Genomic DNA, 21,939 nt, shown 5'->3' with positions numbered 1-21,939 from the left:
TCGTTATTATCATAATTTTGTTTCACATTCTCATAATTTTTCTTATTTCACCCTTTTAATAAGAAATTGTATCACAGTTACAAAATTTTGATGCTATTTTTTGGATAAATTGCGTACAATTCCAAACTTTTTATCTACTCATAATTTTTTTGGTTTTATCCTTTTAATAAGAATAAAAATAAAAAAACAAACAAAAAATACAAAAATATTGCAATAACTTAAAAGAAGAGGAGAAAGAAAAATAAAAAATAACAATAACAATAATAAAAAGAATGATGATAATGTAAAAATCCACAAAAAAATATATAATAAAAAAATATATAATTTACGAATCTGTTGTATGAGTAATTTTTATTAAATTTAAATTAAGATTAATTAGACTTGGTTAACAAAATATTCTTATATGTGGTAGTAGAACCGTAATAATAATGATATTAAATTATTAATAATAATATCTACTCCTGGCAAGCATACCCAGAAAAGACAAATGGGATCACGAGAAATTTTTCTATCTCTATGGTTCCTATTCACATGACAATCACTTTGCATCAAATTAAACATAAAGCACCAATAATTTCAATACAAACGGTCCCAAAAGTTGTAAAGACCCCACACTCAGCTAACAGTTAAGCTTATGTGTAGCCTTATTCCAAGAAACAGCCATAAACTGTATTACCCTAGCTAGTTCATTTTATCCTTTTCCATTCTGATATACCAATGATAATCATCAAACTAGCGACCTTTTGCTCTTCGTCCTTTTCTTTCATTCTACGCATTATTCATGCATTGCTCTATTTACTGCCCTCACTTTAAAACCTTAATTGATCAGAGTCTCTTGCACAGAGAAACCAGCTTGTAAATATAATGTGGAGTAATGTTAGGGAGCCAGCAACTTTTGTGATTGTTAGCCATCAACTAGCCATCAATGATGATTTGATGGTGTGAGATTGGTGTGACATTTCATCCAATGGCTCACCTTCCTCTGCTGGTTACATACTGGCCAAAATTTAATAAAACTGTTGGCCCCTTAGACTTTTTCATATAATGTGTCTTATTTATATTTAAAAATATAAAAAGTGTAATTTTTTTCTATTTATTTATTTTGCATTTGTGAATTATAATTATAAAAATAAAAATAATTAAAATGATTTTACCTCATTATCTGTGTTACAATCTACAAATATCACAGCGTAGGGATATTTCCGTAAATTAAGAACCACGTCTTGCATATATAAGGGTCTACTCAGAATGCCATGCAATATATGCATGCACACTTCTCTTCCTTCCTGCTGCCTCCAAATTCCAACCCGACCCAACCGAGTCAACACCACTCGGCCGAGTCACCACCGGTTCCAACAATCATGGGCCTCAAGTGCGCCACCTTAATCCTCTTTTTTACATTGTTTGTGGCAAGTAGCATTGCCATTGACCCATGCACCTCCAAGCCTGACGAAGCGGGCCTAACCGTGATACCCGTCTTCGGCAAATGCTCACCATTTGACCCACCCAAGCCCGACTCATGGGCCCAAACGGTCATAAACATGGCATCCAAAGACCCAGCCCGTCTCAAGTACTTGTCCACACTAGTAGGCCAAAAGTCCGTCGTTTCCGCCCCAATCGCTTCGGGCCAGGCCTTCAACATTGGAAACTACGTGGTCCGGGTCAAGATCGGAACCCCGGGCCAGCTCATGTTCATGGTCTTGGACACCAGCACTGACGAGGCCTTCGTCCCGTGCTCTGGTTGCGTGGGCTGCTCCGCCACCACATTCTCCCCCAAAGACTCCACAAGTTACGGCCCATTGGACTGCTCAGTCCCGCAATGTGGCCAGGTCCGTGGGCTTCAGTGTCCCTCCACGGGCGCAGGCGCGTGTGCTTTCAACCAATCCTACGCGGGCTCTACATTTTCCGCCACGCTCGTTCAAGATTCACTCAGATTAGCCAACGACGTAGTCCCGGGCTACTCATTCGGCTGCGTTAACGCAATCTCCGGCGAGTCCATTCCGGCCCAAGGGCTTCTGGGCCTGGGCCGTGGGCCTTTGTCTTTACTTTCGCAATCCGGCGCGCTCTACTCAGGTGTCTTCTCGTACTGCCTTCCCAGCTTCAAATCGTATTACTTCTCAGGGTCGCTCAAGCTTGGGCCCGTCGGGCAGCCCAAGAGTATCCGTACAACCCCACTTCTCCGAAACCCTCACAGGCCTTCCCTCTACTATGTGAACTTCACCGGAATAAGCGTGGGAAAGGTTCTCGTCCCTGTCCCCTCAGAGTACCTGGCTTTCGACCCGAACACCGGTTCCGGAACCATCATTGATTCCGGAACGGTAATAACCCGGTTCGTTGAGCCGGTGTACAATGCGGTGAGAGACGAGTTCAGGAAGCAGGTTGGTGGAACGTTCTCGAGCCTGGGAGCGTTTGACACGTGTTTCGTGAAGACGTACGAGAACTTGGCGCCAACGGTGACGCTTCACTTCACGGGGTTGGACCTGAAGCTTCCATTGGAGAACAGCTTGATACATAGTAGCGCTGGGTCGCTAGCTTGCCTTGCAATGGCGGCGGCTCCGAGTAATGTGAACTCTGTGCTGAACGTGATTGCCAACTTGCAGCAACAGAATCTTAGGATCTTGTTTGATACAATTAATAACAAGGTTGGGATAGCCCGTGAACTTTGTAACTAGCTGTTTTGGTTTTTTTAATGTTTTGTATTCTTTGTCTTTGTTTTGGTAAGATATTAATCTATCTTTTCTTTTGTATTGTTTGGATGTTTGGGTGTGTGGCCTTGTGAATTAATTAATAAGCGTGCCTTGTAGGGTTTAAACATTATTATTACTCGGAAGTGTCACAATAATGTGAATTGTGATCAACTGTTTTCTAAGTTGTAAACTTGTAATGGTTAATTACCCCAAAGGGGGACCAATCACTACCATAATGGAATTTGATTTTTTGTTTCCATGTCTTAATTTTAGACACTTAACTTGTTACCACGAATATTCAGTGAATATGGACTGTACAAATAATTGAGCATTTTAACTGTTCTGCGCAATGACGGACATGGTGCTATCATCAATGGCTAAGCGCTTAACAACTTGATTTTAGGGGCATTTAATTTTTAATCGGTTTTGCTAGATAATGATTTTTGTAAATAATGTGAATAATAATAGATTTTAAAATTAATCCAATAAAGTTAAAAATCACTCCACTTCTAAATTATTTTCTAAATTTTAACATAATTAGATAACCATTTGCATACTTAGTGAATTAAACATCCAACTATTGTTAATTATGTATGAGTAAATCGAATCAAAAGAGATAACCATCCAATTAAAAATAATACATAATCATCGGCATATGTATTAAATTGAACATCCGACATATTTACTGTTCATATTGTTTAATATTCTCATTGTCTACCTATATTTTTTATTTTTAATAGAAAAAAATCTTCAATTAAAAAGATTTATGAAATGATAAAATAAAGAGATAATCTTCATAGGATTTAACTGTATGACTAGAGAGTCAAGTCGATTTGTTGGTTATTTTGAGCTCAACTCGCTAATAATTTAATAAGCTTAGCTCATGAAATTGTGAGTCAAATTTAAATTTAGATTTGAACTCATATATTAAATGTTTCAAATTTAAGTTTATTAGGTAAATTTAGTTCATTGACTGGTGAGCTTATACAATTATATATTATTTATTATAATTATTTAAATTAATAATATATTATAAATTTTATATTTTTAATTTAACATACACATAATTTTATATATAATTATGAGAAAATATAAATTATAATCGATAAATAAATAATATATAATTGATAGTTTTTTTAGATATAAGTTATAATTTATTTATATAAAATTATATATTATATTTGTTATTTGAGTCAATTTGTAGACTTGAACTAACTCATAAATTTTTGGTAAGTCAACTGAAAATTTTACAAATAAGTTTGATTGTAATAAGTAAAATCATGAGCAAAATTCAATTTTTGTGAGTTGAGCTTGAGTTTAGCATACCTCGGCTCAACTCAACTTATTTCTAGTCTTATATATGATTAAAGACCAATAAAATTTATAATCTTTTTTTGTTAATACTTGGTCAACAAAGGTCTTTTTATACGTAATATAATAAATAAAAATATTATTTATACACTAAAATTATCGACTAATATATTTATATATAAATACATGTATTGTTTAATTTATTTTTAATGTGTATTTATATTTTGAGATATATTTTATATTAGAGCCGAGAGCTCAGAGAGCCGAGAGCTCTTAGTTCTTCAGTACTTGGGGTTGTTTTGTATTTTTTAATTGAAAAAACTTGTAGGTATATATAATGATGAGCGTATAAAATGAAGAGCCACTTTAGTTTGAGAACATATTACAATGGTCAAATTTTGTATGATACACATGAGGGTGTGAGTTTTTTATATGAGAATTTATGTGTTATTGTTGTTTCTCTTTCAATAACATATGAATGACTTAAGAGTATACTTTCTCAAAGCATAAATTATCAAGTACAGAAAAGAGTGATAAATATTTTGTACAAACAATTTGTGTTAGTATTTGGTAATTTCGTTTAATTTCAAATAATGTATGTGGCTGATGAAATCGATATGCAAAGAATGTTTTTGACCTACCATTAAACGAGAGCACGAATCTCACTTATCGAGTTATATGTTGAGTTCGAGAAAATCGAAGATATTAATTTTTCAAAACCCAATATAGACTGACTTGATAAGTATACTAAAAACAATGAAAAATAATTATTAAATTGTTGGTCCAACTGAAGATGAGGATGATATATCACTTGAGAGAGATGTGCTAGATATTACTAATGTACTAACAGGTCAACATCCATCTAAAAAATTATCATTTATGTATACTTTGAATCTTGATGCTATACATGCACCAAAATTTTTAAATTCTAATAATTAATAGTTACCAAAAATATTTATTAATTATTAAACACTACAATAATCACAAAAATTACTTACGTATACAAAATATCAAAAATATTTTATAATATAATTTTTAACACATGTTATATCACGTTTTTTTATCTTCATCTTTTTTAATCTCTATAATTAAAAAAAATACGAACAATTAATGATAAGATATAATAAGTATATCATATTCACTAGTGATTAATCTTTTATAATCAATATTTAAGAGTATATATTGAGCATTAATAACAATTTTATTCTTCCTAACATAACAACTAATAATAATACTATTTTTAACAAATATTCAAAATAAAACTAAACTTAATTAACAACCTATGCTATTAATTAATAAAACTGTTATTTTTTAATTAAATATTTAAAATAAACGATAATTGCCTTAAAAAAACCCCACCTAAACATTAATATTAATAATTGTGTTTTTCTTTTTTTTAAAAAAATTTCCAAACAAAACTAATTTTAGTAAAAATATATGCTAAAAAATTCATAATATTAATTCTGTTTTTAATAAATAATTAAAATACTAAAAATAATTCAATTTTATTATGAAATATTTTAAACAAAACTAAAATAACTAAAAATTCATAATATTAATTAATTCTGAACGGCGTCGGCGTTCTTCTCTTCTCTGACAACGCTTCCCAAACGGCTTCAATCACAGCAATGGTTTTTTTTTTTTTTTTTTGGTCAGGGATCACAGCAATAATTCATTTTGGTGAGAAACACCGTTTAAGGCCCAATATTTAAAAGAAAAGGTTCGCTCTCTACATTCCAGCCTTAGAATTTAGAAAGCTGTGTACAAGAAAAGGAAAAAAAAATTAGAAAGCTACCAAGCACCAACTTACATGGCGTCATGGACATTTCTTTTTCTATTTGGATTAATTTTGACGGGGCATTAAATTATTCCATCCTGATTAAGGAACACAATAAATTGTCAACTATATTATCTCATATCAAATGAGCTTGAATCATGTTGTATCTATTTGCTCAATGCTTTGCCAGCTTTATGCCAAACCTATAATGCACGGACATTAATACGGACACAGTCACGACACGGGACATGTCGATACACGAATTTAAATCTTATATGACACAGGAACACGCATACATATAAAATATAAAGTATTTTTTAGATAAATCATAATGATATTTTGATATTTTATTGATATTAAAATATAAATTAAATTTTTTAATTATTTTTAATGTCTTATTTTAATTATATCAACTATTTAAAATATTTTTTTGTTTTAATAAATAAGAATATATACTATATCTAAATTTATTTTAAAAATATATGTTAAGAATAAGACTGGACACGCTGACACATAATGGTATTTAGATGTATCCAAACGTATCCGAAAAAGAATTTTTTATTTTTTATTAAGACACGGTTGGACACAGCAGACACGCGTGTCGGACGAGTGTCGGCGAGTGTTGTGTCCGAAATTTGTCCGACACGCAAACACGGCAATTCAGCGAAGTGTCCGTACTTTATAGTGTCAAACAAATCTATCATAGTTACAGTTACAAAAATAAGATTATGCAATTGCAAAATTATCATCATGCTGTTCACCAGTAGAAATCAGCATGTTAGGTTTCTAACATTTCTTGGCTTATATATATATGTCAATGGGGGACTGTTGAACTATGCCTTGCACATCCTTCATTTTCGGTTATAATGGACTCTGCTTCTCTCCTATGAACATGGACTATTGCGCCAATCCTACCAAATAAGTAAAACTTAGCAAAACTACACAAAACCTTGTTGAAGACATAGCAATGTCACACATGGAGAAGAGGGGAAGTGCTTACTGATTGCTTAAGACACATATCTGGAATTTATTGCATAACAAAACAACTGGCTGGCCTCATAATCATCGACCCTTATCCACATTATAAGACTGATTATGGAGATGGCTTTCCGATATTCCTCTTTCCAGGTGTTTCGGAGTTGGACTCCGGCTTGGCTGACTATCTGATTTTCTTAATTTCTCAGAACTTTGATGTGATTTACCTTTGCTGCTGCTTCTTTCTGGGATCTGTAGTGACTGGGAACTGTCCAACCCTCTAGGCTTCTCTTGGTTTGGCACAGGGGATGGATGTGTTTGGTTTAGCTCGGATCCTTTTCCTCTATCGGGGTTGCGCGGTAGTTCTTGACTTCGGCGAACCTTCAAAAAGGTTAAGTCCGGACATCAGCTTTGTCAGTGTAATAGTGAGATAATTTGAATAAATAAGTCAAACCTTGCATGAAGTAATTTATATCTTCTACATTTGTTTCTGGCTCAGGATATAGTAAACAAGGTAGATAGCCAGAATTAATTATAGAAAAGAGGAGCTAGAAAGTTTTGATATTTATGATCTGCATTACCTCTCCCTTTGAACCAGATTTCTTTAAACCAGAAGGTGGATGTTTGCTCTCTGAAGGTGGATGTTTGCTCTCTGACTTCCTCTCATTGACAGTCTCTGCTTTACTGAGATGAGTGTCCTGTTTAACCAACGCAAATACCCATGGTTCAAGAAATTATGAATTTCAAATTCTTTCAGTAAATTTGATCCTAATTTTTAGTTGTAATTTTCATCTAATTATGGGGTTATAATGTGCCTGTGGTAGAGACTGGAATAAATTCTTAATCTACATTGTGGATTTACCTTGCTCGTTGACCTTTCAAATTGTGATGTCTGCACAACTTCAGTCTCTACCTTACTCTTCCTGTAAAAAATTCCAGGCGAAAAAAAGTAAAACTAATTATAAATATAACTTCCAAAAAGAAAGAAACGGAAGCATGTACAAGATCATGGGAAATGATAAACATACGATTTTCTTTCATGGTTTGATGTCTGTTGAGTCAAAGTAGATCGAGCTTTGCGCTCGAGTTGTACATTAAGCCGCATGCCAAGTTCAATAACCTTGTTCTCAAAGTTAGCCAGATCCATTTCTATGAGAGTTAATTCCCCGAGCTCTGTCCTGATCTGTAGAAAACTTTCAGATTACAAATTAGTTGAATGATGATTCAAACACACTCTTGTGTCTGATTTTGAATAGGTTTTTCATCTATACTGGATAAACCAGATAACCATCCTGTATTTAAACTTGACTCCTACCTCATTATTTGCCCGAGCATTCTTCACCTTGACCAGTTGTTCCTGTAGTCTAATCACCTGTGAAATTTTTTTTAGAAAAAGCAGAATCTTAATTTTATGTGAATGCATGCGAAACAAGGGTTGTGGGAAAGTACTTCTTGCTCGAGACCCATACGACGCTCTAGCAAGGATTTCTTTCTGTTGTCAATATGAGATTGCAGATTTTCATTTGCCTTGGTCTACAAGACAAAGGGAATAAAGATCAGTTGACTTCAAAGAATTTAGAAACACAACCACTAGGTTTTCTCAAGTAAATACCTCCTCTGCAATTTGGTTTTGTAAGTCTTTCTTTGTATATTCAAGCTTTTCGACTTCCTCACTGATCAGAAACATTAGTGAACACAGATAAGTGAAGAAACTAACAATCACCATGCTCATTGCGCATCAAATCACATTAAGGTCTAATTCAACACATTAGGAGTTGAATTCCCCGATTAGATCCTACACCCTTATTTTAAGCTAACTATAGAATGTATCTTGCTTTGATCTTTGATCAATCACAGAAACTTAGTCCGAATTCCCCAGGCACATAATAAAATTATCAAGAAACACGTCATAAATGGAAACAAACAAGATAAAGTCGAAAATACAAAAACACCACAGGGACTCAAGTAGGAGAATTAGACATATTTCATATATACTTACTCATCATCAACAGTGAAATCAATGGATTCCATGGAAAGGTTCTTCTTTGCCTGGTCAGAATACAAATAAATGCTTCAATAAAATTAGGCCAAGCAACAATGACATAAGTGGAAAGACAAAAAAGAAATCACATAATGAATTTTAAAACAATTAACTTACAGAGGTACGACCCAAACAGTTGCGCCGAGAATCTGGACTATTGGATATAGTTGCAGATTTTTTGTAAGATGGGGTCGGAGAAGGTGAATCATGCGCTTTTTTCGGGTTAGCAGAAGCTTGTCCAACTGCTTCAGCAGTATTAGTTTGACTTGTGATACTTTCGCTGCCTTTGGCATCCCCATGCTTTTTTGCTTTATTTTCTAGACCATGAGTTTTTGAATTAGATTGTTCAGGATCCTGCAGATCAAAAAGATTAGAATAAGATGGTTTTTCACTCTCTCTCTTTCTTCCGAGCTGCAGCAACATCTGTTGATCTCAGATTACTTCTTTATCTTTCTTTCGGTGCATTTATATCTGAAAACTTGACGATATGAGTCTTTCCTAAATTAATTTCAGATAGAGGCAATGAAATGGATACTCTTTAATGAAAAACCTGTGTATTAAGGTTACATAAATATCATGAAATGAATAAATTAGCTTTAAACCTTCTCAGATATATAATCGGTCTCAGACTCTCCATTCTCACCGTCGGATCCACTACCAACTTCATCTGCATCTTCATCAGACTCCTGAACTGATTCATCTTCTTCATCGTCATATTCTTCATCATAGGACAAGTCTTCATCAGTAGCCTCTTCACTCTCAGATTCCAAATCATCCGAGTCAGAGTATATATCAGGGCCAGGAGAACCACAACCATCAGCCTATAACAATAACCACTTAGGAACTTGAAGAGACAATAACACATAACATCAATAACAACCATGTCATATTACAATAGGTATAACATCATTCATGCATCTCAACTCAAAAGCCTAGAGATGGTTCATAATATGGTATTACAGCTTCTATAGTCACGAGATTTGGAGTTTGATCTTTGTTTCCCTAATTTTTCCAAGGAATAGTTGAATTTTAATGCAAGGGAACTTAGAAGCAATCAAACCCAAAAGAGAGAGACTTGCATGAGAGTTGTTTTAACTTTTAAGGTGTAAAGTCATTCATGGGCCTCTCTACCTAATAGCTTATATGTTTTGGAGAACTATTTAACAAGAAAAGTTGAGAGAATATGGAAGTAACTTACCCTCTATTCTTTTAGAAATAGAAAATTGTGCAAAATATGTGTATGATTTATAAACAAATATAAGATCTACAATTTGTAAATGATGAAATAGTATAGAAAAAAGAATGTGACATGGTTTCATATTTCATATATAGAAGATGTAAAAGGCAGTGACCAACATAATTACCCCAAATATGTTATTATATTCTTCTAATAGAGTTATAACAATTGCTTGAGCATGGTTGGCTGCAGCAGCTGCTTGTAATAATTGCATAGAACCATCACCACCAACATCAAAATCATTTTCAATCTCACATTCTCCAGCTAGAAGGGGGCGAAGAAGCAAGGGTGCCATGCAAGCTGCCACAGCTGAGGAGCTCATTCGATTCACAGATTTGCGGGAAGCAACAATTTGCATCATCATGAGTATTCTGCACAGAATTGAACACAATAATTTACACCATCAAATTATAAACAAAATAAAATGTCAAATTTCCTTTCACCAAGATGCCAACTGAGCAAGGACGTGTGTGCCCGCATGAACATTTTTAATGCTAGCTGGTTTTATGTTTTAAAATCCTTTGTCAGGTCTTAACACTCCTTTTTCAAAAGTTAGTTAACAAGCATTTAAAAGACAAAACACCTTTGGCTCAGTAGTTAACTGTTACAACTAAATTATTATTTCAATAAATTAATTAACTGAAAAGAATAAGAGTATTTCTAACCCATATATTTGGCTGATAAGAAGATAACCAGAAAGGAGAGAAATGAGAATAAGAAAGCAACCAATCAATCAAATACCTTTGCAATAAGCGGCGATTTGGTTCAGGGAATGTGTCATTTATGGCTATGCGCATAGCAGAAACCCTTCTGGTACGATCAGTGCCTGTCGATTGTGCCAATAACAATGAAAGAAAATTGAACTTCAATAGCTAGATCCATATAAATGACATTTAAGATGCAAAAAACTACAATGGACACTTACGAACAGCTTCTAACAGTGCCTTGCAACAAGATGCAGGAACTGGAGATGATGGCAATTCCCGAAGCACATGCTGGAAAAATTTACATAATAAAGAATTATAATGATGAATGATCCACATAAAAGGTGTTAGTGCTTCAATATATACCTTGACACAATCACCAATAACATGTGCATCCTCATTTGCAGTAAACTCAGTTTTTCCTGCAAGAACAGTAAGACATTATGAGAAATTTTGAATGAGAAAGAAAAAAAAAAAAAAAAAGAGTCAACAGCCTTTGCATGTCAAACGCTCATGTAAGGATTTAACAATATTCCACTAAATCCAATATTTTGATGAACTAATTGATAAGTGATAAAAAAAACTCTTTGACGCACAACAATCCACATATTTCTCAAAGCAATTTAAAGGAAAAGCCAGAATTATTGTGTATATATTTAATGGCAGAATATGTGAGAACAATCTTCAGGATATTTGTAATCAAAATGGAAGCACAAACCTTGTTCATATTCCCGAACTCGTCGTTCAACGTCTTCAACATCAGCTGCTTGTCGCAAGATCCCTTCTACATTGGCTCCTGTTGTATAGCATTCATTAGATTCATGTAAACACCACTGGACTAATAAGAACTAATTTCCTATCAATCAACATTTTTTTTAATTCTCATATATATTTAAAGACTTACTTTGCATTTATTTAAAATATTGACTTAAATTGAATAATTCTCTTTCTCCTAATTCAAATTTTATTATTCCAAAAATATTGATGAACTTAGAGGAAATGAAAGAAGTTAAAGGAAATTAGAGAGGTAAAGAATTTCTTTTTACAAAAAAAAATGGAACGTTCAGAAGGATGAAGGACTTCAGACTGATTATTGGTTCATCTTTTCCTCTCTTCCTTTTTTTATTTTGTTCCTTCTCTCATTGATAAGAAACACCAATGCATTAAATAACCTGGATGATGTAAACTTTTTCTATAGAAAATAAAGGATGAAAGTCTAGGTTAAAATATATCAATCAACAAAGATTAAATAAGCTGGATAAGGTAAACTTTTCAGCAAAATAAAGAACCAAAATCTAGGTTAAAAGACATCCATCAGTGATGCACTAGTAATAAAATGTCTGGTATAATGCATCAATCACGCATTTAAAAAATTCTCTAACTCATTAAAAAGTAGTCACATTCACAATACACACACATTTATATTTTCTTAACAAAGTCTGGTCAAAGTGTTACATAAATTTTTTTCCTGCCAAAATCCTGAAAATTAAAAACCTACCATATTCTTCTATGAATCTTAGGGCTTTCTCCAAAAATGTTGGAGTTCCATCGACATCCTCCAGAGCAAGTAAAATTGGTCGGCCAATGACAATGGATTTAACTGGTTCCTTATCCTTCACTATAACAGAAGTGCAGAGAAATCATAATGAAAAGCAAGCCAATTATGGATTTTTACAGCATAAAGCAGAAATGTCATCACATAAAAATTTAAAGCCAAGGTACAATGCAAATGTTAAATAAATGTGTAATATCTGCATAAACAACCCAGATAAAACAGAAGAAACAATTATCCTACAAACTTAAAGCAATGACCATTGTCAAGTACCATAAAATAAATGGATATGTAATATCCACATCACTGATCAAACTTGTACAAAAACTTAACTATAACTATCTGAAGCAGTGCATACCACATTTGTAGTGTACACATCACAACATTTGAACTGCGGTCAAATGACACATGTAAAGCAAAATATAACAAGAGCATACATGCTAGTCTGTCATGTATTATGGCTTGTCTAAGTTGTTTTTAGGACTGATTATTGTTTCTGAACTTTCTCACTACCCTCCTGTGGGTTCTAGTGAGTATTGTAGTTATTTAAAAGGTTAAAAACCAGAAACATGTGTTGGTCCATAGAAATATCAATTGAATTAATCTAATTGTTCCTGAAGATACCATTTTGCTCCATCATATTGTTAGCACTGGGTGCTTGTGCTAGAGCATTCTCAAGTGCCGTCTTCCACTCATATAAATCTTCTGTAGTTTCGGCCTACATCGTCAGCAAATGATTGATAAGTTACATGTGGATAAAAATTTCACGCTCTCCACTCTTTGCCTATTTTTATCTCAATGAGATGAACTCAATTACTATATGCGTCATGCATATAAAAGATCAAAGTGTCTTGAAAGTATTTACCTTAAGTGTGAATGCTCGTCCATCATGAGCATCAGGAAACTGTACTGTCAAAAGTTTCTTGTCTGCTTTGACAATGACACTACAAAATTTGACAATGTTGTTAAGGAGGTCATGAAACTTCGTGCTTCTTTTATGATATTATGAACATAAACAGAATGGTAATCATATGGAGTTGTAGAAATCAAGCCAACCTGCCTGAATTGTTTAGGTCGATGCCACCGAGAGTCAAATTTACTTCACTTCCTTTCTGAGGGACAGCACTCTGGAAAGAAATAAAAAATTAGAAAATCCCCCAAAAGGAGGAAATGATGTCCACTTTCTGCTCAACTTCATTTGACAAAAGAACCTAAAACTTCAAAAGCTAAACCCAAGACTTCTTCCATGGATATATTTTTACTTATTAAGAAAACTAGTGACATACAATTTAAGTGAAATTCAAAATTTAATTTATGTTCCCTAAGCTAACACACTACATGGTTAATTACCAAGTTGATTTATTCAATTAGTTGAGCATCTCATGTGATGCCAAAACACATGATAAATGCTTACACATTACAAGGAAACCTAGTTGAACAAATTCAAATGCCAAAACAGAATTACTTACCGGATCACTTCTGAAGAAAACAAGTGAATTTTGTGTCAAAATAAACCACCTTTTCTTCCAAGATGTCCATCCAATTCCTACACATCAATATATATCAGACGTAGAAACTTTGGTTCGCATTGGATGTTGTTTAGTAAATATTCACTGAGTGGTTGAATATTGAAAGGATTAAAAGAAGAAATGGAAAATATAAATTATTTCAATACTGACACTCAACACATTTATTTCCTCCAGTCCTACATATCTAACACTGGTTCAGATCAGATATCTCTTTGGACTATACTTCAAAGATTATTACAAAATATTGTTCAATTCCTGGATATTTTTTCCCCGGGTAAAGTACTCTCTCTTTCCCTGCATTTTGCATTTACTACATAGATCTCCCCATTATTATGATAGTTATATATATAAAACAAAGTTATATAACGCATCAACTAACTCAGTACAGTTTTCAGGCCCAACAAATTCATTAGCAAAGCCATTAAGTCGAGAATGCTTTGAGGTCACATCTCTTATCCTTCCCGTATATATTCAACCTTTATGTCAAGAAAATGTGAAGAGTGCATGAAATTGGTGAACTGAGTGCTGAACATTCAATTCAAACAGTTGGACACCAAAGTAACCATCAATTAAATTGGCACCAAATGAATGCACTTTTCTTTTTTTTCCCTCAACTTATATAAGGCCAAACATCCAAGAGCTTATGATTCAGTTTAACAAATGATTAATTAGTAGGAATGACAATATGACATTATTTTGGGGAGTGTGATAAACTTCTAAAAACTGTGTTCTAAGATATGATATTTCTCTTGGGTTTTAAACATTTACATCTTGCTAGTACTGTTGGTAAAAGACTTTCGATGCATTTAAAATCACATAAATGCATGGTTTCTTGGGGAGAAAATACGTGAACTAGTTGAGTGAACAAACCTTTAGAAGATATGAAAAGTGGCCCACTCTTGAAAATCTGCAAGATACAAAATCACAAGAATATATGAACTGAGGTAAAAGAAAGACACAGAGTAATTTCAGCAGTAAAAACAAATTAATGAAGATATGAAAAACTATATTTGCCTTCAATCTATCTAATTTAATAGTGATGAACTTTTTTCCTTTTCAAATTAGCATTCATTTCATCGTCTAGGCAATCTTAGTCAGGATATATGCTTAAGCTGTGACATAAAGAGAATCTAGAGAATAATTGCCAACAAGTTACACATAAGATCATGCAAAAGCCTAACATGGGAAAAATGTGAATCAATGTAGCAATGCCAGGGCTATGATTCCATAAGGTGGATATCACATTAGTCAAATCCATCATTTTCAAAGGACAACAGTTACCGTATTCGTGTTTCCGGCGCGATTTTGCTGAACCTCTCGCGGTGGAAATTGATGCTCAGGTGGGCGAGGCCGGGGTGTAGAAGGGAGGGGAATAGTGGCCCCGGTAGTTCCCTACAAAAACAAAACATAATCATTCTCCCTCTCTTTCCCTCTTTTTCTGTTAATGCAGAAAGTTTAGGTGGATTCAACCCAGTAGCACAGTCAAGCAGTCTCAATTTGCAGCTATCATTCAGTTAAACAAGAATCATCCATTTTATTAACATTGATCTCATTTGTGTATATTCATTATTAAGAGATAACAAACAAAAAGAGATAGATGAAACATTTTCCACCTGAGACAATTCGGCACTTTTGTTGGTCATATCTGTGATCACAGAAGCATATCCCAGAAAATTATCCAACGAAGCTCACCACATTCAATTGAATAAAAAACGGCAATGCAGGTTCTCATAAAGCACTATCACCTTTTTAATTTTGAATGAGGCATTATAACATATACCTCAAAAATTGAAAAAGAACAAAAGTTTCAAGAGAAGGAGAGACAAAATGGATAAAGAGGTGAAAAACACAAAAACGAAAGAAGAGAATTGGAGTGTGTTTGTGATTGTGACTTTGTCTTTGTCTTTGTCTTTGTGGTTTGTGAATTGTGATTGTGTTTCTCTCTCTCTCTCTCTCTATAAACAAAGAAAGGAAGGAGCGGGTCTTCCTAATGTGAAGGAGTTGTACACGTCAGCCTTCAAAAACGGAAGTCGTCATCGTCATGGCTATGGTTATGGTTATGGAGGGAACAAGCAAAGAACAAAAAAATCTGAGGGAAAAAGAAAACCAACAAGGGGCATTTTGGTCATTTTGGCTATAGTTTAATGATCCCTCAGTGGCTCAGTGTGCTTTTGTGTTTCCGTTGTCTTCTTTTTCTAACATTATTACCTTCCAAAAACAACGAGAACGTGTCTTTTTTATGTTTTTTTTTTTTTTCTCTCCCGGAACTTGGTGTGTTGGTGTTTAACCTTTATAATGGATAGACACGTAGAGTGGAGTTTGAATTTAACCATAATTCTATTTTGCAATGAGATTTTTATATAAGTTCAATCATATTTTAGATAGAGAATATTCCAATTTTAATTATATCTGTTTTTAATCCGTAAGTATTCAATTTTATTTATAGATTATAAAAAAATATGCAATATTATTATATAACTTGATGATAATTTAAAATAGAACTAATTTTTATATAAAAAAAACATATTAAATTATTAATTAATGACTTTTTTAATGGTTAATGATCTTTTTCATTTAATGAGAGATTTTTAATTTAATATTTATATAAAATATTTTTATTGAATATCCGCAAATAAAGTGCATGTTGTCACTCTTAAGATAAGATGCATGTTGCCATTTTTATTGGTGCTCTTAGTTTATTTTTTTTGGATAAAATAATATTTAGGATGGAAACTCCTGTGCTATTTTTATGCGAAAGTTAATACTTGAAAATTATTAGATAATTTAATAAATTTGGTTAAATCATCTTTTAACGATTCTTAACTATTAATTTTACATACCCATACTATTTTTATGCGGAGTTAATACTTGAGAATTATTAGATGATTTAATAAGTTTGATTGAATCATCCTTTAACGATTTTCAACTATTAACTTTATATAAAGATAATTGTATGTGAATTTTTATTATATTTTGAATAATAATGTAGAGAATACAATTTTATTACATCAACAGTATAAGATATTTTACATAATCGTTTAATTATATTTGTTCTTTTGAATAAATAATTACGTAGTTGGTATACAAATATTTTTTTTTATCTCACCAAATTAATATAATAGGAAGATGGTAAAAATTCATGAAATTGTGTTCACGTAAAGTTGATAATTCATAATTATTATATAATAATTTAGTCAAATATATTAAATTATTTAATGATTCTTAATTAATAATTTCACAAGAAATAAATTACACTTGAATTTTTATCTAAAAAGATATTTGTTCTAGAATATTTTTATAAATCTAATACTAAGAACTAAGTTCAAGAGTATAAGAAATTCTAAAGACCCAATTTAATGATTAAAATTTAGTTTGGTAAAATTTTTACTTTTAAAAAAGAACTTATAAAAATTAACTTTTAAAAGTTAGCTTTTTTTAAAGTCGTAGCATATATGTTATAAATTAAATTAGAAATAGAATTTAAATAGATAACTATTACAATACTCTTTTATTGTTTAAAATTTTAAAACTCTATTAAAAATTTATTAATTTGGTAGGGTCATTAAGTAATTAATATATACTAAAAAAATCTTTTTAAAAAGTTACAAACATATTAATTATAACCTTTAATCAATATTTTCAATAAATGACAATTACTATTAAAAATTTAACATATTCTATTATTATATAAAATATAAGTTAAGCAATTAATACATACTAAAAAAATTATTTTCGTATTTTATCTTCTCTGCAACACAAATTAAGAGCGATATATATGATACATTTACTTTTAATAATTTATGCATCAACATAAAATTTATATTTGTATAATTGTACGAGTAAAATTCCATAATGGTCCCTCAGATTGAGCCCATACACCAATGTTACCCTTGACTTTTGAAATGCTCTAATTGCACCCTTTAGATTGAGCTCCGTGCGAAACCCTAGTCCCTCCATCCAATTCCGACGTGACTCAGCAGTCGGAGCGCTGAGCTGGCTACTTATGGTCCACGTAGGCAGCCTTAAACGGCTAGCTGATGTGGACTATCATCAAAGAATCTTCGAATTCCTTGAATTAGTCCCTGGTACCAATTATAAACCCTAAGTTGTTCTTTCCTCTTCCTGTGTGAATTGCTTCGTCGTCCAGCTCAAGCTCTTCTTCCCTCTTCCTCTTATTCTTATTCTTCGTCCTCTCCCGCCATAAGTGACAGTCACACTTCTCGAAGGTCGAATCGCTCATCTGCGACTGAAAACTGGAGAGGGAACAATGTGCGTAGCCGGCATTCAGCAGTTCCAGAGTGGTGTGATTGTGGGTGCAGGCCTGTCCTTCGGTGGTTAGGGACAAAGATTCATCCTAATAAGCCGTTTTTCGGGTGTCCGAATTATAATGTGAGTGTAATTACTGGCTGGAATTTATAGTGTTGGTTAGTTGAGGTAGTTGTTTGATAAGGTTGATGCATATTTACAGACTAGTGAAAAGAATTGGTGTGGGTTATTTGTCTGGGCAGATTCGGTACAGGATGAGGTGCCGCTGAAGTCTGATGAAGAAGATGAGCATGTTGGGATGAAGATGAACATTGCATGGAAGGTGGACAAACTGGAAGCAGATGTGAGAAATGTAAAACTGATGGTCCAAGTGCTTGGTTTAGGGGTATTCGTGTTAGTTGTGTTTGTGTTGATGTTACTATTGAAGTTTTGATAGGGTGAGAACTGAAACACAGAATCAGTGTAATCCAGTTTATGAACAATGTAATTGACATTAGATTGTTTTTGATATATTGAATGACTATTTGGTTTTGTTTTTGTAAACATAATTAATATGGATAAGCAACAGTAGAAAAAGCTTACATAAGGCACAATTCATAACTGAATGACAATAAAAATAGTTCATATAAAATTCTGCAATAATACATTGATGACAATAACAAGCCAAAAAAATTCTGAGCATTGTTTCAGGTAGATTCCAGCAACTTAGTTAGTATTTAAAAGTTGCAGAGGTGTCTATAAATCACCATGACCAAACAAAAGAGACTAAGATAATTGTTTCACAAAATATTACAATCTTTCATAATTTCAACCTAAAGCTAGGATCATAATCACTTCTTTCTTGGCGGTTTGAAACCTGGGGTGGGTACAAACTTGAGAAAGTTGGCGAGCCTTGCTGCAATTGCCTCACTAGCTCCCTCCATTGGATTGAATGATGCAGAGCCAGTTGGAGTAGGTGACCTTCTTCTAAGTGACAGTTTTCCAGGTCTTGTAGGTGTGTTCCTGTTTTGTTCATGCTCCTACAATGCAGACAATATTTGACATAAGGCCTATAAAATAAGACAAATAATAAAAACACATTACATGAAGCATTATTAAACACAATACCTTTTGGGAGTTTTCAGCTTCAGAGTATGAGGGCTGAGACAAATCAATCTCAGCCTGCTGGACATCCACATCCACAAGAGTGGCAGGAGCAGGAGCAGATGCAGTAGCAGTAGCAGACGCTGTTGCAGTTCCAGAGCCTATAGCAGTAGCAGAGGCAGTTGCAGCTTGATGTGCATTGGAAGTAGTTGTTGTAGCTGACGCAAAGGCAGTTGCAGTGACATTCTGAGCAGCAATCTTAGGGTCTTTAGCAGCAGCCTCCGCAACTTTCTTCTTCTCAGCCTCTGCAGCTTCAGCAGCCTTCTTCTTCTCACACCCTCTTTTTGTATGACCTTTCTGCAAGCAATACTTGCAAGTGAATGGTCGTAGCGGTCTCTTTAGAGTGGTGGTTGCCTTTGATTTCTTACTAGACTGACCCCTCTCATCCGCATCCTTCCTTCTATTGGTTTGGAGCTGTCCAGGTTTCCTCTTAACCAAAGGTGCCAATGGTCTGTTGGCCTCAGATCTTTCCCATAATTGTTGGCCAGGTAAAGAATTTATGTGGTGGGAGTAAGTGGCTTTGTAGGACTCCATTGTGAGGAGCTTGTGGCAGAAATCCTCTGGCCACTTGTTGACCCTAGCAATAGCAGCACATGCGTGCACACATGGGATTCCTGTAACACCATAATCAGCAATAACAATTAGGTGCATAGTTAATTAGACTCACTAGGCAGAGTAGTTAAATAATTAAGTAACAGTTAAATACATTACCTGTTAGCATCCAAAACTAACAAGTACATAGCCTTTTCCCCAGATCCACTACATGGTGTGTAGGGTGTCCATGTACCTCGAACTTCTCGTATCCGGTGTCTCCAGCCCAGATTGGTTGTCATTGCCTAGATTCCTTCCTTAACTTCTCCAGTTTGCTATTGATCACTGGGGGAAGTATCCCCACATGATTATCCAACTTCACTTTATTTTTGGCCATCGTCCTCATTACGAACATCCTAACCTCTTCCAGTAGTGTGATTATAGGCTTCTTCCTAGCTTCCTTAATCTTTGCGTTGAATACTTCGCACGCATTGTTACATATTGAGTCTAACTTTGGCTTGTGACTGAACTGAGATCTTGTCCAAGAATGTGTTGACCACTTTTCTAGGTATGCCCATGCCTCCGGATTAAGCCGCTTCAACTTTTTCCTATGTTCCCTGAATTCCTCAAAGGTTGTGGCTCGTGCACAATCCCACAGCAAGCCTCTTAGCTCCAGATCTTTTCATTGCTTGTTGAAATTCTTCCACAAATTCCATACACAGAAACGGTGATGCACATTAGGCATCACCTTCTATACAGCATTTATGAGTCCCTGCAACACAGAGTGGATGCAAATAATAATTAACATAGATACAGCGGAGAGAAGTTTGTAGAATACACAGTTATATGCTCACTGAATTAGACCCTGACTTTTTTTAATTTTCACCATAATAGACCCTGAATTCTAATATTTTCACCATAATAGTCCCTGAGTTTCTATTAAAGGTACTATAATTGTCCCTAACTTTTACTATCGTGCATCTACAGTAGTCCTACTCACATATCAGCAAGCCTCTTACAGATCTAGTATATTATAACACAGTGAAGCAACCAAACAAGAAACTAAATCAGAAGGGATTAGCAGTCATGTACCTTTTGCATATCAGATATGAAACACCAACCATGTGTCTTGTAATCTCCCAAATCTACGTGCAATAGTTCCAGAAACCATTTCCAATTGGCAGTGTTTTCAACTTCCATAATTGCCCAAGCAATGACATATATGTGGTGGTTTGTATCCTGCCCAATAGCTGATAGAATCTGCCCTCCAAAGACAGTTTTTAGGAAAGCACCATCAAGTCCAATGAGTGGACGACATCCTGCCTTAAATCCATTCTTGCAGCCACTTAAACACACATACATTTTCTCAAATATGACATCACCGTTTGGCTATAGGATGGTGCAAATTTGGACAGTTGAACCCGGGTTGGTCTTCAGCAGTGTCTCTCCATAGTCCCTCACCATTGCATACTGTGTCTTTTCATCACCATATACAAGGTTTCTAGCATCAGACAGTGCCCTTGAGATCGAGTTCCTATTCAATAAAAGATCATACTTGGTCTTGAAGAAGGTGTTTGCATCACAATGCCTGAAGTTGGGATACTTTCTGACTTTCTTCACCAGCTTACTAGCAACCCAGTTACGATTGGCTGCTCTGTTCTTATCCTCCCTTGCACAGCTATGATCATCTCTGAACAAATACTTTTTAAGTTTTTGTTCAGTCGGCACCTTAACAGATGCTTTTACCCCTTCCTCCCTAGGTCGACTCACATTAGTAGTAGGATTCTTTTCATCATTTGGCCTAGCAGCATCGTGTGGGGCAACTGCAACATTTTTCTTAGCTTGCGTCCCAAGGTCCCTTACTTGATCATCAATGTATACCATAACATCCTCCCCTTCTATCAGTTCAGGTAACGAAACCTCATGTTCAATATAGATATCAACAAGACTCGCATTCTGTGAACCCATCTCACACATCTCTCTTAGGTCTGCATCACTATTTAACTTCCTCAATCCCTCTCCTATGCTCTTTCCAGGTACAAGCCACCAGACTTTCTTCATTCTCTCATAACCTAGCTCTTTATAATAGTTTCTCAGGTAAAATACATCCAGCCTATCCACCTCAACATCACCAAAGCAGTTTCTGTTGTTCGGATAGTAACCAATCTTTCCATTTACACCCTTTT

At 34.2% G+C, this 21,939-nt stretch overlaps 3 protein-coding genes across 3 annotated transcripts; 1 reads left to right on the top strand and 2 right to left on the bottom strand.

Annotated features, from left to right (window-relative positions):
- The first annotated feature begins 1,273 nt into the window (after window positions 1-1,273).
- On the top strand, window positions 1,274-2,946 carry LOC130943505 (aspartyl protease AED3-like). The gene has a single exon (XM_057871410.1). It carries the CDS (start codon window positions 1,362-1,364, stop codon window positions 2,670-2,672), a length of 1,311 nt encoding a protein of 436 aa, XP_057727393.1. The 5' UTR covers window positions 1,274-1,361; the 3' UTR covers window positions 2,673-2,946.
- A 3,635-nt stretch (window positions 2,947-6,581) lies between these two features.
- On the bottom strand, window positions 6,582-15,456 carry LOC130945488 (rho GTPase-activating protein REN1). Its single transcript, XM_057874198.1, is given in 24 exon segments — window positions 6,582-6,686; window positions 6,776-7,131; window positions 7,332-7,448; window positions 7,613-7,673; window positions 7,779-7,933; window positions 8,066-8,122; window positions 8,200-8,283; window positions 8,363-8,423; window positions 8,750-8,799; window positions 8,909-9,145; window positions 9,394-9,612; window positions 10,144-10,399; window positions 10,770-10,854; window positions 10,954-11,023; window positions 11,099-11,154; window positions 11,451-11,528; window positions 12,231-12,345; window positions 12,847-13,002; window positions 13,150-13,228; window positions 13,341-13,411; window positions 13,754-13,830; window positions 14,684-14,720; window positions 15,095-15,205; window positions 15,427-15,456. Coding segments are annotated over 23 exon segments (2,556 nt in total). The 3' UTR covers window positions 6,582-6,686; window positions 6,776-6,837.
- A 4,595-nt stretch (window positions 15,457-20,051) lies between these two features.
- On the bottom strand, window positions 20,052-21,115 carry LOC130945487 (uncharacterized). The gene is made up of 3 exons (XM_057874197.1): window positions 20,846-21,115; window positions 20,511-20,525; window positions 20,052-20,423 (listed from the first exon to the last, which is right to left on the bottom strand). Exons 1-3 carry the CDS (start codon window positions 21,113-21,115, stop codon window positions 20,052-20,054), a joined length of 657 nt encoding a protein of 218 aa, XP_057730180.1.
- Between the last annotated feature and the right edge of the window lie 824 nt (window positions 21,116-21,939).

Source organism: Arachis stenosperma, chromosome 8 (assembly GCF_014773155.1).
Source record: "Arachis stenosperma cultivar V10309 chromosome 8, arast.V10309.gnm1.PFL2, whole genome shotgun sequence".
NCBI lineage: Eukaryota > Viridiplantae > Streptophyta > Magnoliopsida > Fabales > Fabaceae > Arachis > Arachis stenosperma.
This window is presented reverse-complemented; position numbering and strand designations above follow the sequence as displayed.